At 34.9% G+C, this 14971-nt stretch overlaps 1 protein-coding gene across 6 annotated transcripts; it reads left to right on the top strand.

The window, feature by feature from the left end:
* Positions 1 to 7118: 7118 nt before the first annotated feature.
* On the top strand, positions 7119 to 14183 carry PFK5 (phosphofructokinase 5). Of its 6 annotated transcripts, none has more exons than XR_016055072.1 (13): positions 7119 to 7493; positions 7712 to 7793; positions 9532 to 9605; positions 10258 to 10369; positions 10717 to 10812; positions 10937 to 11038; positions 11168 to 11347; positions 11649 to 11789; positions 11954 to 12070; positions 12149 to 12258; positions 12488 to 12568; positions 12736 to 12864; positions 13636 to 14183. XR_016055072.1 is itself a non-coding variant. In XM_088866101.1 (13 exons), exons 7-13 carry the CDS (start codon positions 11452 to 11454, stop codon positions 13801 to 13803), a joined length of 810 nt encoding a protein of 269 aa, XP_088722227.1. In that variant the 5' UTR covers positions 7119 to 7493; positions 7712 to 7793; positions 9532 to 9605; positions 10258 to 10369; positions 10717 to 10812; positions 10937 to 11038; positions 11168 to 11451; the 3' UTR covers positions 13804 to 14183. The 6 variants fall into 6 exon arrangements, 3 of the variants coding, with proteins under 3 accessions (XP_088722227.1, XP_020522215.1, XP_088722226.1); XR_016055071.1 differs by having other exon boundaries at positions 12154 to 12258; XR_016055070.1 differs by having other exon boundaries at positions 11168 to 11242.
* Positions 14184 to 14971: the final 788 nt, after the last annotated feature.

Below are 14971 nucleotides of genomic sequence, written 5' to 3' on the forward strand. Positions count from 1 at the left end.
TAAGTTGAGGAGTTAATCAGCGACCAGCTCCACACTCTATGATGATGATAGTGAGTTGGTAGCTGTTTTCGATAATTTGTTTTATGCACATGCTCTGCGTTGAGAGCCTAATGTTTGGGAGAGCAAATAGTGAGATTTCAACGTTAAAGATGATCTACATGAGTTTGAAGAAAAACAAGAACGATCTAATCTTTAATTGGATTCAATATTATTTGAATTAATGGATAATTCTATCTATGATAGTGAGCCTATTTTTTTTACAGTGATCCAATTTTTGATAAAGAACCAGATAATCATGTCTTCGATAATGATCCCACTTTTCATAAAGAACCAAGTGATTCTATCTTTGATGTGATTCTATATTTGATGAAACATTGGGTGAAGATGAAGAATTTGGAGTGTTTCTATTTATGATGAAGAACAAGTTACAAGTGATGGCAATGATGTAGATATCGGTGCTAAAGCGGTCAAAGAGGAGGCAACTGGATGTAGCAACAATAAGAAGCTCTCATCTCTTGCCAACAGTGGTGTTGACGCTTCTTGTTTCACCACCTAGTTGCACACTGCCATAGTTGTGGTTGTGTTAAAGCAGCAGTAATTGGTTTGAAGATATTTGAATGAGGCTTATAAACCATGAGTCCCATAATCAAGCCCTAATGTCATATTCTTGTTGAGAGAGAGACCTTGTATTTAGATGAGGTTTTGTATTATCACATTTCAAAACTCGAAGGTAATTTTTTTCCAACCTAGGGAGAATGAGACAAATCGAGAGATGGACGATTCAAAAAAATTATTTATTTATTTTTCATAGATTCAAGATAATCGTGCTATATTGTTAGAAGAGAACAAACTGGGAACGGAAAAAATATTAACGAGAAATTATTGTATTTTTTATGTTTTCTTTTTAACCAACCTTTATTTTTTTTAGTGAGTTTTGGGTTTTATTTCAGGATAATAAGAGTTTTGTAATGGTTAGGGAGCCTTATTTCGTAAGATAAGAGAAATATAAATGTTTAACTTTTAATATTAGAGCAATCTTTCTATACTTCCCCTACAACATAGAAGTTTTATCCAACCTTCTATTTTGAATGGAGGGCTAAGATTGCCCCAATCACAATGTCACATTTCTACACTAATTTATTTTTAAATTTCTTTTTATAAACTATTTTGACACCAAATTTTAGACGTTTATTCCTGTATTAAACTGGCACTAGAAAAAAATATTAAAAAAAGTATTTTCAATACAATAAATGACCAAAATACCCCGAGAAGTTTCAAGGGGTATTTTGGTTATTATTTTTTATCAAAAAATTAGCGTTAATATTTTTTATAGGTGCGCCCCAATGAGAAGATGGCACGTACCAAATTTCATATTCAGAAAATTTATATTAAAAAAATTAAAAATAAAATACTTTGAGGCGTCGGATCTAAGATCAAACGGTGAATGACTCTCTCGATCAAAATTAGACGATTGGATGGTAGGGGTAAGATAAAACTTTTATGTTGTAGGGGAATATTAAGGTGATAAGAAGTTATCTTTTTAGAGAACGAAATAATACGGTCCTTTTTTAAAAAAAAACATCCTTTAAGAAGCAAAAGGTTGAGAAAGCGTTTCTTAAAAAAAAAAAATCCTTTAAGAAGCAAAAGGTTGAGAAAGAGTTTCTTAAAAAAAAAAAAAAAAAAAACCTTTAAGAAGCAAAAGGTTTAGAAAGACTTTCTTTAAAAAAAAAAAAAACCCTTTTAAGAAGCAAAAGGTTTGGAAAGAGTTTTAAAATGTGGTATGAAAGGGGTGGATGTGTATTGCATTTGGTGAATGGAAAAAATTTTCTAAAGTGTAAAGAAATATAAACTTGTCCTCTTTGAGCACTTCTTTTTTGCTTTTGGTGGTATGTATGTAGTGGGGGTCTCAGCTCCCCTTATTGTGCTTTTTCTTCTAGTGATTTTCTTTCGTTTTAGAAGGTGGTTGTTTTTGTTGATTGTTGGCTGCTGTTAGATGAAGACGATTGTTTTTGCCGGTTGTTGATTGCTAAATGAAAGCGGTTGGTTGTTTTTGCTGGTTGTTGGCTGTGAAGTCGTCCGTACTCGCACGTCTACTCTCCTCGAGAGAGAGCGAGAAATGGATGCTAGTAACGTGAGAGAGAGAGAGAGTGAGTAGTATCCTAGTTTTGGTAGGAAGTGAGATGCGCATCTTTGGGCCTTGGAGAGATTTTGAAGGTGGGTGGGGAAAAGAAACAAAGAACCCCTCGCACCTCACTTTGGTGACGTGTTCATCTTCCCCACCATTGATAGAAAAAAGTGAAACCTTCCAACTACTTTCAGCATGAGGTTTGAGGTCAACTTAGAGAGAGAAAGCGAGAGCAAAGGCTCAACTACCCTCTCTCCACCAAGGATCCTGGGCCCATTTTTAAGGGGTGCGGTTTGCAGAGAGTCAAGGCTCCAAACAATCAAAGTAAAACGTACTTTTAAATAGTATCAAAAAATGTGATTTCAATATTGAAATACCTATGATAGCTTTAAAAAATATATATTTATCTTTAATTATAAAATTTAAAGCTTAAAAAATAGCATAGATAAAGCAGATCTATGAAAACTTGAAAAATCTTGAAAATTGACGGTCCAAAAAAGCATTACAAGATGTATTAGTTTCAAAACTCGAATTTTTTTTTTCTCATGTCCATGCATTTTGATGTCTAGAAGATCAATTTGAGGATCAAAATAACCTCTTTCAATGAAATTTTTGAGGTAGGCTCTAATTTGATTGTTTAGAGCCTCGGCTCTATATAAACTTTTCCATTTTTCGTTAGGTCAGCTCTATGAAGAATCATGACTGGAATATGGTTATTATAGAGGCGGCGTCATGACTGACACATGAATCGAACCCACCCTTTCAAAACACGCACCGACGTATCGCCCAAGGCACGCCCCAGCACTTAAATATCTGTGCTTTGAAAAATTGTTTCCTGAGTCGGGAGACGCATCTCTAAATTTGCGTCTCCTTAAGTATTCAGCACTCAAAGATGGGACATCCATGTAAAAATTGTTGAAACTTGAAAGTTGAAACTAATAGTCTAACTGGTTTCTTTATAAAATTATTTTTAATATTTAAAATTTATTTATTTTTCATATTCGTGATCTCCAATTAGAGATTATATGTCATTAAAAATTAAGTCCAATAATCCATCTAAAAAATAAGACTCATTTCAAGATGGACTCAAATGAACTGTGTCTTTATGTTTTTAACTCAATTTCCCTTGCATATTCTATTTTGAACGCATAAGGAGAAATAAAAAGAATGTGGTTTCTATAAGCCCTAGGATTTATGAAAATTAAGTAAAGCTTCATCGGGAAAACACTTTGGACATCGGAAATCTCCATGATGGTTCTAAAATCAAATTTCAACACCGACCATGGAATTTAAAGCTCGAAAATAATACAAATCTTGTTGATCCATAAATACTTAATTTTAGGGCAAAATGGATAGTCTATATAATGTGTTACAATATATATTATATTTAGAGCTTGAAATTTAAATGGACGGTCCATATAATGTGTTACAATATACATTATTTTTAAAGCTTGAAATTTTAAATTTTTTTCACAATCATAATAGTTAAGGCCAAGATGATTGATTTGAAGGTTTTTCGACACCAGAACTAAATTATTGGTGAGTTTTGACGTGAGGGTTCACGTATTTTTATAGAGCTTATGAGCTTAGTGAGAATGGAGGTAATGGCTATATTTCGAGGTAGCAATTAAGGTTATTGAATCCTTCTATTCTATAAAAGGATTGCTAGCTTTTAAGAAACCATTACCTATTAAAATATTACAATCATGTCCTTCAATTACCATATTCTTTCTATAATCAATTTTTATCCTCCTACCAAACATGGAACTATTTTATCGTGCAGTGAAAAACCTTTTTTGTATGGTAAAAACGATAAAGAAATAATCAAAATATAAAGACCTTTACTTGGATCGGACCCGGTTTTTATGCAGCCAAGCCCGTATATGTAGAAATCCGGATCTCTTAATAAATCTATTTTTAGATGGATTTTAGGACTTAATTTTGAAAGACATGTAATCTCTAACATGGAGATCATGAATACAAATAAATAAATAAATTTTAAAAATTAGAAATAATAATTCTAGTAAAAAAATATTTAGACCATTAGTTCCTATTATTTTTAGATGGAACACCTGCCTACATTCAGATTTAAGATGGATGTTTTACACTTTTGGACCGCATATGTAGAAATGCGGTCCAGCCCACATGAAACACTTTTCCATTTGGATAGGAGAGAGAGTAAGATTTAGAGAGATAAAGAGAGAGTAATCAGCATAAAGCAAAAATCTAGAGAAAGAAAGTAGCAAGCTACACCAAAACTTAGAGAGAGAAAATAAACCAAAATCTAGAGAGAGAGAATAGAGGATGCTCGAAAACTTAGAGAGAGAAAGTCAGAGAGAGGGGAGCTAAAAGACGCCAAGTCAAGTGCTTCCCTTTCAACGCCGGCGGGCGTTAAATCCCACGTGCAAAGACGAATAAAACAATTTATTTATTACGGAAAAATTATAATTATTAATAAATGTTCACGCCTTCGCTCTTTGACGGTCAAGCCCAGTGAACCCGCTTCTCGGATTTTGGCCGGGAATTTGATGTAAAAGAATTCAGTGAAGAGATCTGAGGCATTTTTCTTCTCTCTCATTCTTCTCTTTTGATCGTATTAAGAGCTTGAAAACAAGGGATTTTTTGTTTTTAGCCCGGAAATCTTTTGAGTTTGATTCCATTGGTTTTGGAAGCTTTGCTATAATTATCTGGTATAAATTTCATCTGTTATCATGGTTTTAGTTCACGTTTTTATACTGTTTTTAGGGCACTTTGATGAGAATTCTTCTGTTTTATGGATTTTTAGTGTAAACATGGTTTAATTCCTCTTGATAAAGTTATGTTGGAGAGAGAGATTTACCAGTAGGTGGTTAAATTTTCATGTAATTCTGTGTTTAAATTTTTATTTTAGTCTCTCATTCATGTAGGATTCGAGCTTGGTATGTAGAGTTGTTGTCGTGAAGAACTAATCAATCAAAACTGATTCGCCTGCTTCTTGATCAAGATTGTTAATAGAGTCTTTTTTTTTGACAAATGCTGGTTTAGTTCAAGGTTTTCAGCTGATAGCTATGGCTCTGTGATCAAAATCATTGTTTAAACTAGAGTTAATTGTTTGACTTCAATCTCAGGGATTCCTTTCTCTACTTTCTAAAAGTAACCTTCATGACTGATTGTATATTGTATCGTGTTTAAAATTTTTGGTCAAGTTTATGTAAATACTCAAATTCATGTGGAGTTTAGATTTCATATAAATTTTTTGGTCCATTCATAATTAAATTTATGTTTTGGGTAGTCTGATTAAATAGCTTTGCAGTAGAACTTCTGCTTTAGATTCAGTAATTTTTGTCCATGGTTTGGTCTAACTTGCTCTCTTTTGGAGTACCGTAGCTATGCCCTCAAATTTTGGATGAAAGCCTATTTTTCACTCAATACAGTATCATGAACTTAATTTTGCAGACAATTACTAGTTAGTTATATGTTGGAAAGAAATCAGGCTCAAATTTAGCACTTTATCTTAGATCCATGATTAGATAATTGAATTTTAGTCATACTTGCCTTGACATCAGACTTCAGATACAGTTAAATGAAGGCTTACTTTGTAAGCTAGTCCATAGAAATAAGTTGCCTTTTAGCAGAGCGGTGTGGCAAAGCTCGCGAGTCCATCTCTGACTCTGCTGATTTACTTGGCAGGCTGCCTAGTCTGGAACCAAACCCATGGGAACTGGCTAAATCTGGTTGATTCCCAATATTCTTTATTTTATTTTTTTGTTTGAGCTCAGCAGAGTATCTGATTGACTCACCGAGTCTGTCGGTCCTTACTGGCGCTAAAGACCCTTGTGAGCCTGGACCCGCTCCCTTGTTTTACAACACTGTAGCAGAGCATAAGTCTACCATGAAAGTCTGGTTAGATCACAACATCAGCAGTTAAAATCTGAAACTTTAATCAGTAACCTTCTAGGAGAAGAAAGTTTTATTATAAATTGTTTCACGTACAAATAAATAAAGTATACATTAGTTGCTAGTTTGAAAATGGGCAAAACAATCATATATCTCCAATGCTCAAACCCCCATATAATCTGTATTATCCCCTAACTCAACCATTTCTTTTGTAAAGTCTTTACCTCCACACAATTTGTATATCTCCCTCTCCTTCACAATCTCCTGCTTTGTTTTTGCACTCCTTGTTACATATATATTTCTTTTGCACAATCAATTAGGAATATTTAACAATCCGAAAAGAGAAACGTATACCCTACTCATAAAAAGAGTTAACAAACTGTATATTAGTTTCTTGAAACTTCTAATGTATTTATGGGAGGCGCTGGTGACAATTTAATAGGGAATCCCTTGGAAAACTAGATTTGGGAACAAAATCTCTTCTTCTTTTTTTTGTAATTAAGTGACACGTTTATTATTCTACAGTAGGTTGTAACGGCTAGTTATACTGAATATTTTGATTGATTTATAGGGCTGCATTATGATTATTGTGAAAAATCTTCATTACTTGCAAAGTAAATATATCTTTGAAAACTGTCTTAATTACATTGCAACTTAGTTCATAGTCAAATAGTTTGACTTCTGTTCTCATTATTTATCATCTAAGGTGAAGAGTTGTTTCTGGACTTATAAATTTGATATAATTTACATGGTTAAAGTCCTTGATAAGAGATGAATGAAACATAGCAGAAATTGCCTCAACTTGGAATTTTGGCATTCACAAATTTCATTTCATCTTCAAGATCATTTTTCTACAAACGTGTAACTTCTCATGCAAAATTTAGTTCCAAATGTTTCTGGAGATCTGATAAAACTGTGATCTCATCCTATTATTCATTATTATTTTATATCGTTTGGCTTTAATTGTAAGATTCACTAGATATAATCATCATAGAGCAGGGCAGTAATGGTGCTTTGAAAATATTAAGCTTGATATGCTGCTCATCAGTTAATAATTTTTAATTTTCTTTTTGACTTACTGTGGACTCATCATTACTTCTACAATTGTGGATCACAGGTTGGAGATTAGGCATTCCCATCCATAGGTTGAGCTTTATTTTGCAATCAAATTTCTGGAAATTCAAGGAATGGCCACAATTCCATCAATCTCTGGAGTTAGTCTTAGTAAACTAAAGAGAAACCATGTCCATCTGGATCAAAATACTCATTTGAACAATTTGAAGACTCCTAAAATTCATGCGATTACAAGGTCCATGAAAAGCTGGTCTTTATCGGTGGAAGATGGAGCTGTTACAAAACCAAAACTCGATTTAGAGGACCCAAATTGGAAGAAAAAATATGAAGATGAGTTTGAAAAGAGATTTAGTTTACCTCATTTACGAGACATCTTTGACATAAAGCCGAAGCCAACTACTTTTTCTCACAAAAACGGGTGATCCTTCATGTCTTTCCTTTTTTTTCCTTTGGCCTTTTTGTATTTATTGGACTGGTGGTACTGTCATCATGTCACACAATATTTCTGGACTTGCTTGTGACTCATTTGATTTCAGCTTTTTACTGGTATTTGAAATAGACAATGTTTACTATTTCAAACTCGAATGTTTCTTTCGTGAACATGCTTTGTCTGATAGAAGATTATTAATATTACAGAAACATTTCAGCTCGTGGCATCCACGTGTTTGATGAATACTCAGATGGATATGTGAATGATGATGATAGAGCCCTCCTCAAGGTATGATCTTTGAATGAATTTGACTAGCATTAAGAGTTTCATGATTCTTGATGAAATGAGTGGTATTTGATATTTTTCTTTTTGATAATTTTAATATAGGATATAGTTTACCCATGTCTCTTTGCTTTGATTATGGATGAGTTTGACCAGGCATCTACAGGATGAGGTCCCATAGTGTATATTGTTTGTGGATGATATAGTTGGTTGATGAGGCTAGAGATGGCATAAATGCAAAGTTAGAACTTTGGAGGGATGCTTTAGAATCTAAAAGTTTTAAAATTAGCCAGAATAAGATAGAATATATGGAATGCAAGTTTAGTAATAATAGGAGCAAAATGAGTTATTAGTCAAGATCAATGGCGAATAAGTACCTAAAAGAGATTATTTTCGATATCTTGGGTTGATAATTCATGAGAATGAGAGATTGAGTAAGACGTTGCTCATAGAGTTAGAGCTTGGTGGGCAAAGTGGAGATGCGCTTCTAGAGTCTTATGTGATCTTCACATACAAATGAAATTGGAGGGGAAGTATAGGATGGATGTAAGACCATCAATGCTTTATGGCATGGAATGGTGGACGGTCATGAAACAATATATCCATAGAATTAGTGTAATTGGGATGAGGATGCTGATATGGATGAGTGGCAAAGCAAGGAATGATAGAATTCGGAATAGATACATGCAAGGGAACTTAGGGGTAACTCCAGTAGGTGATAAAATAAGGGAAAATAGATTAAGGGGGTCTGGTCGTGTGCAGTGTTGACTTAAAATAACACCAGTTAGGAGGAGTTATTTGGACCAACTGGAAGGCTCTAAAGGGGCAAGGGGAATGCTCCAAAGGATATGGATTGAAGTAGTGAAAAAAGATATGGTGACTAGGATTTGATCTTTGATAGAGCGGAATGATGGAATGGAATTCTTGTAGCCGGCCCAAATAGTTGGGATAAGGCTCGGATGATGATGATATATTTTACCCATGTCCATTGTTGGATTGGCTTTATCTAAAGAGATGGATATCAGACTTTGCTCAACATGGTATGTGAGTAGGAAGTTGTTGATCTAATACTTTGTTCTACATAATTTTGCATGACTTTGATACTGAATTTGTTGAACTGTCAAAGACTCAAAAGGTTTTCCTGGTGGCTAAAGTCACTCGTGCTTACGTTAAGGATTTGCTTGTATTGCTACAAAGCATGCAAACCAACCAATGTGTGTGGTGTCCATAGTTGAATTCTGTTTATATGCATAATACTTATAGCTTATTTATAATATGCATTGTCTTCTACTTATGAACAACAAGTGATTTCAAGTCGAACCAATCTATGTGATTTTTAGTTTATATTTTATAGAGGAAAACTCTAGGTTCATAGACATCACAGTGATCTTTTCCAATGACAGTGTTTTGTTGTTGATCTGAGGTTACTTGCAATAGCTTAATAATTAATATATGGAGTCAAAAAGTTAATCATGGTAAACACAATGATGAACAAAAGCTACCGTGATTGATTGCAAACAGCTGTACTTGAGGTGACTTAGGTTTTTTCTTTTGGTATTCCTTGAGCTAGTGTATGTTTTTCACTCATGTGACTGAGCCCCCCATGTTGATTTGAGAATTTAGAAATTCTTTAGATTTGAGCTCTCCCTTATCACATACTGTTTTTTCTGCTAACTTTTTTAAAAAAGATTTATACAGAACTAATTCTTGTATACCATGCTACACAATTACTCATGTGGAACAGGTAATAAAATACTCTTCACCAACATCTGCTGGGGCTGAGTGCATAGATCCAAATTGCACATGGGTTGAACAATGGTATGTTTTTTAATGAGTGCAACCTGAGTTGGGGGATTTTTACTTTGTGTCGAATGGCATGTGTGTTGCACAATGCATTAGCCGAGAAATTAGATGGAAAAATAAATTTTAAATTATGTAACTTAAATACAAATTTAACTTTAGCATGAAAAAAAATAAAATTACATATATATATATTGAAATTTTTCATTTTTATTTCATTTCTAAGACTTTCTTATAGCTGCTTACCTTTGTGACTTTATCAAATTTTTTTATGAAGTTCCTTTTTTTTTTTTTATCCTATTTCTTCTCCATAATAGACTTTTTTAAAATATACACATTTAAAATGCAAAAAAAGAGATTTAAAGGGAGATGGATATGACTTTAGTTTAGCATTATCATTGCATTCAGATAACACATGAGCTTTTAGATAGATAAAAGGAAAGATAGAGGTTCTCGGAAATTTGAAGGGAAAGTAAGAGGTTGCAAATTTACAAGTAACACCCATGTGTGTGTTGTGTGTGTGTGTTTGTATGAGAGGGAGGGAGGGAGAGAGAGAGAGGAAGATTTTCCATTCATTTTTGTTATTTGCATTTGATATTTCTCTTAGCCGACCCCAAATAGTTTGGAAAAGGTTCTAATGATGATGATGATTTGATCTCTCTTATTATAGGGTACATCGTGCTGGGCCACGTAAGCAGATATACTTTGATCCTACTGAGGTAAAAGCAGGGATTGTCACTTGTGGAGGATTATGTCCTGGGCTAAATGATGTCATTAGACAGGTTGGTGGTGATTCTCTCTCTCTCTCTCTCTCTCTCTCTCTCTCTCTCTCTCTCTCTCTCTCTCTCTCTCTCTCTCTTGCTCTCTATTTTTTCCCCCACTGCAGTGTACATTGCTTAACATTCTGTAATAAAATTTAGGACTACAAAATTTTACTTCCAAAACTTGGAGGTAGCTTTGTCTTGAATAGATGAGATGGATTGCATCCTAAGAGTTTTTATGTTCTCCTTTTAAAGTTGTGACTTTGCTGAAACTTTGCGAATAGGATAAAGCTTTACTAGTTAAGATGTTGAGATTCCTGGGTTCATGAAAAGGAATTCTTAAGGTGATTCTTTTCTTGGCTTTGCAGATTGTATTTACACTTGAAATATATGGTGTTAAGAAGATTGTTGGGATCCAGTTTGGATATCGAGGATTTTTTGATGTGAGCCTGAGCGAAATACAAGTAAGGGAGTCTCTCTTTGTTTCTTTTAAGCAATTTAAGATTTGGGAGTATTCCCATATAGAAGATCCTTTCCTGAAGTAAGTTATCTTTGAATACATATGACAAATTGCCATCTGATTTTCAGCTTTCCAGGCATGTGGTTCAAAATATCAATCTTAATGGTGGAAGTTTGCTTGGTGTTTCACGAGGGGGTGCTAGTACGAGTGAGATTGTGGATAGCATACAGGTGTAGCACAGTGCTTTCATTGGTTGACGTATTTAATTTCGTCACAAAGAATTCTTATATGCTGACTTTCAACTTCGGGTTGCACCAAGATTATCAGACTTTTAACGGTTTGTTAGTTGGGTCATGTAGGCTCGTGGAATCAACATGCTGTTCGTATTGGGTGGAAATGGAACACATGCTGGTGCCAATGCGATACACAATGAAGTACACAACCTGTTCCTGTTCAGTTCTATAAGAAGATGACTTTCTACTTGCTTTTTCTTTTCAATGCCTGAGATAAAGTGATAATTGTTCATCCTTTTGTTGTTTGTATGATCGCTATCTCTCTCTCTCTCTCTCTCTCACTCACATACTGGTGCGAATGCGATACACAATGAAGTACACAACCTGTTCCTCTTCAGTTCTATACGAAGATGATTTTCTACATGCTTTTTCTTTTCAATGCCTTGGATAAAGTGATGATTGTTCATCCTCTTGTTGTTGTATGGTCACTCTCTCTCTCTCTCTCTCTCTCTCTCTCTCTCTCTCTCTCTCTCTCTCTCTCTCTCTCTCTCTCTCTCTGTTTTATGGCCTCCAAAAATGCTTATGTAATGTTATATCCTTGTAACAGTGCCGTAAAAGGAAGATGAAAGTGGCTGTGGTTGGTGTTCCAAAAACCATAGATAATGATATTTTGTTAATGGATAAGACATTTGGTTTCGATACAGCTGTAGAGGAAGCTCAGAGAGCAATCAATTCTGCATATATTGAGGTATATTTTAGTTTAGTATATTGTAAATTGCCGATGCCTTCTTTTTTCCCATCGTCAAGCATCAGTTGTCTAGTTTGTTGTTTATTTGGTTCCTTCTTGTTTCCATTTGGTTTTTGTAAAAATTCAACTGATTTTAGTTGTACTGGTTGCTGTTACTTCTTCAGGCTCATAGTGCATATCATGGCATTGGCTTAGTCAAATTGATGGGAAGGAGCAGTGGTTTTATTGCGATGCATGCATCACTATCTAGTGGCCAGATTGATGTTTGTCTAATTCCCGAGGTGTGTATAGCTTGACATTTTTCTATGGTGGTTTCCTTGTAATTGGGTATAAAGGGACTAATAGTTTTAAGTTTCAAGTGAAGGTACCGTTTAAAGTAGAGGGGCCATCAGGTGTATTGAGGCATCTTCAACATTTGATACAAATAAAAGGAAATGCTGTGGTCTGTGTGGCTGAAGGTGCAGGACAGGTAAGTGTTTTTTGGCTTGAATCATAATCATATCATTCTAGATAGGCACTTAGTCTCTGTTATCAGATTTCTAGATCTCTTTTTTAAAAGATGAAGCCAAATCATTAGTCGACTTTATAAGTAAAATTATCAAAGAAAATTTTAAGGATGATGCACTAAGTACTGTACTTTATGTAATGGGTTTTCTGATTGAAGCTCGACTGAGATCAAATTTTATGACACTGCTCAGGATCTGCTTCAGAAGTCGAATGCCACAGATGCGTCAGGGAACATTGTGCTTGGAGATATTGGTGTGCACCTTCAACAACAGGTTAGTTTGTTGCTCTCTCTCTCTCTCTCTCTCTCTCTCTCTCACACACACACACACACACACACCCAAATCCAAATCATGCAAATATTTTTCGTGACTGGAGTCACGACTGAAAGCTTCATACAATGTCCTGGTGGATGACCGTGGCCCTTGCATTGTCTTTGCAGATAAAGAAGTATTTCAAGAGTATCGATGTTCCAGCTGATGTCAAGTATATTGATCCCACATATATGATCCGAGCTTGTCGTGCAAATGCATCTGATGCAATCCTCTGCACTGTTCTCGGCCAAAATGCTGTGAGTGAATTACTTTTCCAGTTCTCATTGAAAACTAGGACATAAGCTTTCCTATTTCATGTTATGAATCATAGCATGGGAGACTCACTTTTTCATAGTTCTAATTGTCTGTCTCGTTTCTTTTCTCCTCCAATCAACTATCCGATTAACAAATCCTTATTAGATGTGTCTTTTTAAGATATCTCTCCTCATCATCATCATAGCCTTTTCCCAATTAGTTGGGGTTGGCTCTCTCTATGATATCCCTACTAAAGGTCACATGTACCACAAAGCCATGTGACTCGGGAAATGCTATGCCATAGCGACTCGTCATCATCACATTAATGGTTTGGACAATGATATTAGAGAGTGGATTCCACAAAACATGTCACTATTTTGAAAGTGTGTAGACATCTCAAAATATAAATATCTTCCAACCCATTGATAGAATGGGGACAACCCTACCACCATATTTAGATAAACAGCTGAAATGCCAGATTAAGATGCCCTATTCCAATGCACGTTAAACACCTGACATACCCATTTTTTTTGTTTGTGCTATCTCAATTCCATCATACATTGATACTCCCTTCTGTCTATCTAAAGCTCTTTGTTCTCAATCTCCTCTCCCTTGAACCTAGTTACTTTCCATGGAGTACATTGGTTTTTCATGTCTTAAATTGCTCTCTCTCTCTCTCTCTCTCTCTCTCTCTCAAAAACATGGATGAGTTCATAAGATTATTCATGATAGGCACAATGATATTCACATTTTTTGGCGCATGGATATGTTAGGTCCATGGTGCATTTGCGGGTTTCAGTGGCATCACAGTGGGCGTATGTAACACTCATTATGTTTACTTTCCAATACCCGAAGTCATTGCGTCTCCGAGGCAGGTTGATCCAAACAGTAGAATGTGGCATCGTTGCCTCACATCTACAGGCCAGCCAGACTTCATCTAATTCATGCACAGTCTCTCAGCTCTCTCTCTCTATCAATCGGAGTACAATATTATTTATGAGGTGGTGTTAAATATGACCTGTTTCTCTCTCTCTAGAAGCATGCTCTCTTTTCCTGGTGGTCGTCAGGGTGGAGAATGAAGATAGATTTGAATAAGGATTTTGTCATCCGACAATTTTGTGAGTGTGAATTGTGCGTATGTAATGCCTCCATAGCCATCCGATATCTCAGCAATAATGGGTGTATCATGCATTTTTCAGTTATGTTTTGAGACACATTTGATTGCCAAAACCGACTTTGTACAGGACATGGCTATTGAAGAAAGTGTTTTCTGTATGACTTGAATAATCAAAATTATAATTAATCCTTCTCTTTTCGACAATAATTTGCAGTCAGAATTGCATACAAACATATAGCCAATTTTGAGTGATTGGAGAGAGATTGATTTATCCCGCGCAAAGATCACGAGAGAGAGATTTGTCCCGTGAAGAGATTACATGAATGAAATCCCTTTCAATATAACCTGACGCGTATCTCTCTCTCAATTTAAATAGATCTTGCCTTCGTTTTCTTACTATTTATTTCTATGGTCAATTAGGAATTCAATTACATTATGCAAGAAACAAAAATTTTGTATATGGGTAGTCTACTAACAAAATATATAGTTTTTTTTTTATTATAAATGGACGGCTAGAATAGCATCAATTAAATGAATTAGGCATGCTTAATGGTTCTTGAAGGCCCAACCCTACATGAGCTAGGTTCAAGCCCTTTCGTAGGGCACATCAAATTGGGGCGGACCATGTATAAGACCGGCTAGATTAGCTGGCCGGGCTAGCTTACACCCCTAAAAATATTAGTCTTGTTTTTGCTCAATGTTCACCAAACTCATTTTTTAATTATTTTTCCAAATTTATCACAAGAAATTTATTAAGGGAAAAGTTTATATAGAGCCTAGGCTCTAAACAATCAAATTAGAGTCTACCTCAAAAATTTCACTAGAAGATATTGTTTTGATGCCCAAATATCATCAAATTGATCATCTCAACATCAAGATGCATGGACATGAGAAAAAAATAAATTTTAAGTTTTGGAAATAGTGCATCTTGTAATATATTTTTGGATCGTCAATTTTCAAAATTTTCAAGTTTTCATAGATTTGTTCGATCT

Source organism: Amborella trichopoda, chromosome 4, assembly GCF_054954075.1.
Source record: "Amborella trichopoda isolate Santa Cruz 75 chromosome 4, AtrichopodaSantaCruz75HAP2 v2.0, whole genome shotgun sequence".
NCBI lineage: Eukaryota > Viridiplantae > Streptophyta > Magnoliopsida > Amborellales > Amborellaceae > Amborella > Amborella trichopoda.

Bases quoted from the DNA above. Each gene is read 5' to 3' on its own strand.
- PFK5 (XM_020666556.2), top strand. From the start codon at position 7,189: ATGGCCACAATTCCATCAATCTCTGGAGTTAGTCTTAGTAAACTAAAG. The intron at 7,794-9,531 runs GTATGATCTTTG...CATGTGGAACAG, and splicing joins ATGATAGAGCCCTCCTCAAG to GTAATAAAATACTCTTCACC. The intron at 12,569-12,735 runs GTTAGTTTGTTG...TTGTCTTTGCAG, and splicing joins GTGTGCACCTTCAACAACAG to ATAAAGAAGTATTTCAAGAG.